This window comes from Verticillium alfalfae, genomic scaffold (genome assembly GCF_000150825.1).
Source record: "Verticillium alfalfae VaMs.102 supercont1.9 genomic scaffold, whole genome shotgun sequence".
Classification (NCBI taxonomy): Eukaryota; Fungi; Ascomycota; class Sordariomycetes; order Glomerellales; family Plectosphaerellaceae; genus Verticillium; species Verticillium alfalfae.
Window position 1 is genome coordinate 988,376 of NW_003315030.1, and position 3,936 is coordinate 992,311.

The 3,936-nt window shown below is 55.4% G+C and overlaps 1 protein-coding gene across 1 annotated transcript; it reads left to right on the forward strand.

The window, feature by feature from the left end:
- Window positions 1-1,664: 1,664 nt before the first annotated feature.
- VDBG_07254 (predicted protein) lies at window positions 1,665-3,774 on the forward strand (the record flags this gene model as incomplete). The annotated part of the gene is made up of 4 exons (XM_003002637.1): window positions 1,665-1,886; window positions 1,944-2,536; window positions 2,839-3,417; window positions 3,504-3,774. The coding sequence occupies 4 exons, from the start codon at window positions 1,665-1,667 to the stop codon at window positions 3,772-3,774; spliced, it is 1,665 nt and encodes a 554-aa protein (XP_003002683.1).
- Window positions 3,775-3,936: the final 162 nt, after the last annotated feature.

Sequence of the window (3,936 nt, forward strand, 5' to 3'; positions counted from 1 at the left end):
AAAAGCAGCGAGACTCCTGATTGCACCATGGATTGGTCGTGTCTGGTTATGACGCCCGATGTCTAGACTGTCGCTACCAAATGCACGAGGACCACAGTGCCTTGGGCGAGATCTGGCGTCAGCGTTTGCTGCGAGATATCTGGGCTGGGACCAGATCAAATTGACACTGAAGTAGGACGACTTTGGCTGGCTCACGCGCGTGATGGGAGGACCGAGTTTTGACGCGTCGAACACCCACGGCGGTGGTCACGAAGGCGTTCGTGGGCAGGTTCGGGAAGATCTGTCGTTCTACATCCTTTCTGGGTCAAGAGAGTGCGTGCTTGCCTGCTTGGTTAGCCTCATTTGGTGAAGGACGACGCGTGCTGACGCATAAGGGTGGGCTGTATGCATCAGCTGGCGATCCCCTCTTGATACCACAACTTCTGCGGTAGTTGTGGCAGGCGATGGACCTTGGAAAGCGACTCGAGGTTCTCGATGGCTGTCAATGGTTCCGTTGGAAGGCGGAGGCTGTGTTTATCGGTGGAGGCTGGCGACGGAAGACGCGACGAGGGGAAAGGCGCTATAGGGATGCCTCGTCAGGGGTCGTATGCCCACTGCGCGTCGTAAGGCATTTTCCCAGGACGCTTACCTAAGTCGCCTCTTCCTTCCCGCAAGGCCTACTCGGGCTCAGTCATCGAGTCCAACTCGATTGTCTTTGCGCCGAGATGCCAAATCGCACTGCAGACAGTTCATGATCGGCATTGCAAGAAGCAGACGAGATCAAAGAAATGCAAAAAAAGAAGAATGAGTCCTCAGTGTCATGATCCACTCACGGCCCGGATGACTCCTGGCTGGGCTGCTGAAAAAAAGAGGCCAAATCGAAGCGGGGCAGGCCGTTGTGAACGCCTCGTCGAGAGACCTTTTGGCAGTACCTGTTTTCAGTGCAACTGCAGGTATCGATTTTGGCCTCACCTTAGCGCAGGCTGTGCCGCTCCTACGGGCGCTTCTGACTGGCCCTCCACAGCTTCGCCGCATCCCCAGACTCCACCTCGAAGACAGAGGCATCCAATTGTAAGGCAGCCAATCACGGCCATCTGCACCTGTTGTCGTGATCATTTTAGAGCCAGGCACCCGCCCTCAACTCGCTCATTGAATCTCGAAACCTCAACTCTTCTACTCTCGTCACCTTCACTCTCTCAACTCCGCCCCCCTCATCTCACATTCAAGTCGTCAAGACATTCTGGATACACAGAGCACCGATCACTCGACCCGAGCCCCAGTCATCTTTCTAGATCAATTCGTCGGAACTGCTCAATCCTCCATGACTGTGCATCATTGACACAACTACTGCTCCACCAATCCAGCCCACGCGTCTTGCATTGTTCGCATCGTAAGCCATCTTCCGGCAGTGACTACTATCGTGCAGCTTCTCACACTTACATCGCAGGCATACAATCAATTCCCAGGCCTCTTTCCTGACGCCTCGATGGAAATTCGTCACAATGGATATCAGGACTTGCTCGAATCTATCGAGCAATCTCACGCCTCCTTATGGATAGGCTCCGACACGTCCACGGCCATCTCGCCGAGCGGAACGTGACCCCCGCCAGACTGCGGACACTAGGAGCTTTCGACCTCCCTGTGCCGAATCTCGCTCTCTGGTCGACCAGCGGGGATTCCATGGGATGAATCCAATTCAGTCGGCACCGACTGTCACTCCCGCTGCAGTCCAGCAGTTCCAGAGACAAAAGGCCAAGCGCCGACCTCAGGAGACAGACTCGGAGCGTCAATCGCCCCTCGAGCCCCTCCCATGTCACTCCTCTCCATGTCGCGAGGAGCGACGTGTCTCTGACCTGGCAAACCGTCCACAATTCGTGTTCGCTATCCTGACCTTGATGCAGAATCTGGTATGTTACGGCTGAGATTCAGCAAAGCAACCCAGAATTCTAACTGACCCCTTCCAGCAGCAGCAGAAGCAGCAGCAGCAGCAGCAGCAGCAGATTCATGCTCAACGGAGAAGCCATGCGCTGGTAAGCGAAGCGTCGGAACGATTCCATCAGCTTCGTCAACAGTGGACAGAACATGCGCTCAATACATGCCTCGGCACGAGCAACCTCGTTCTTGATCCTGTCGAGCTCATTGGCTCTACCAAAGGAGAGCGCAAGCCCTATACTGATATGCAGAATTACCAGCAGTCTCAGGATGTCCTCGAGAATCACGACATCATGTTACCGCACAACGAGACGGACGACGGCGCCTTCGATACATCGACAGGCACCATGACTGGCGAGCATATCAGTCAGATTCAACCTGATGATACAAAGCCCGTCTCGACCCGAGATAACGAGTCCGATGTTTTCTCTGGGCCCGAATCGATCGAGCGCTTGCGCCTCAATCAACAATCCGGCAATCTCTTGCCACTGCCCCTGGTTGTCGCCATGGCCAAGATAGTCGCCACCTACGCCGGCTATTGCTCCATGACTGCCAACGTCGTCTCGATATTGGCTGTCATGAACGGCAAGGACAATTGCTTCTCGAAGCAAATGAACGTGGCAGAGTACGATTGTGGGAAGACAGCCAGCTGGCGGTTGATTCCCACGACGTTGCCTCTCTTTGGCTGACGAGCTGTTGCGACTCTTTCTGGTGTTTGACTGTTGGTTGGCAAGTGACCTGAGTACGTCGTAAAACTTCTCGTCTGGACATCTAAACTAGGTGTCTTGAGCCTCGCTACCACAACCAAACCAACGCTATCAAACCAAACGAATCACACAGCAATCAGCACAGAGACGGAACGTCAGAGCAGCAAACACTCCTCTGATTTTCAAGCAACAACCACAATATGGCTTTCGCATCTCCCAGCGGAAGCAGCAACAACTACTTTTACGAGGTGGACGACAATACCGCCACCATGGACGGACACGGCGCATGGGCGGCGTCAGGCGCAGGCCTGCCCGTCCATGACTTCCTTCATGGCATGTCCGCTTTCGAGTCCCCACTCTCTGAGATCCTGGAGGGCGACTTCAGCGACGACATCGAGTTTGATGCTTTCATCGAAAAGGAGCTGGCCAAGGGCTACGGACTAGAGGTGTTTCCCTCAAACGGAAACACGGGCGACCCGTGTGCTTTCGACTTCAACACACCCGTCGTTCCTACCCCTGACTTCAACGACCCCCTCCTCTTCCCGATCGTCGATGACAGTCAGGCCCTCGGCTACTCGTCCTTTGATTTTAATCTCCCCGCCGCCGAGTCCTTCTTCGCCCCTCTCAGCATTGGCGATGCATCACCGTACACGAACTCACCCTTCACCCACTCCACCAACTCGGCTTCTCCCTTTACGACGTCGCCCGACTCTACCACCGAGTCGGACACTTCCGGTCACGCGTACGCCTGCACGGCCGACAGCTGCTTCAAGACATTCAAGAAAGAAAGTCAACTCAAGTATGTCACCCCATCTCTCCTCTTCACATGCCATCCCTGTACACCAGCCCCCCTCTCGTGCGAATCCCGCTGACCGTTCATCCCAGGCAGCACCAGCGCGTCCACAAGAAGTCTCTCACCTGCCCGCACTGCCCGAGCGCGCCCAAGTTCGCCCAGGTGCGCGACCTCGAGCGCCACCTGCAGGTCCGCCACAAGGACGTCGCCGCCCGCGACAACGTCCGCTCCGAGACGCGCCAGTGTCCCTTCGAGGGCTGCGCGCACCGCGGCCGGCGCGACAATGTGTCGAGGCATTTCGAGAGCAAGCACGGCGGGAAGCTGATGTGGAGGAAGGGGGTGCCGACGGTTCTAACCGTCTAGGGGTTTTTTTTTGGTCCTTGTCATGGGAACAGAAGCGAGGCGTTTTCTACTTGATTTTTCTGTTTGCTTTTTTTTGTACGATGTACGGTCTAGAGCAGAACAATAGACTCGTCACTGCAGATTCGTCCCAAAATGCGTGATGTTCCAGTGAAATCATTCGAG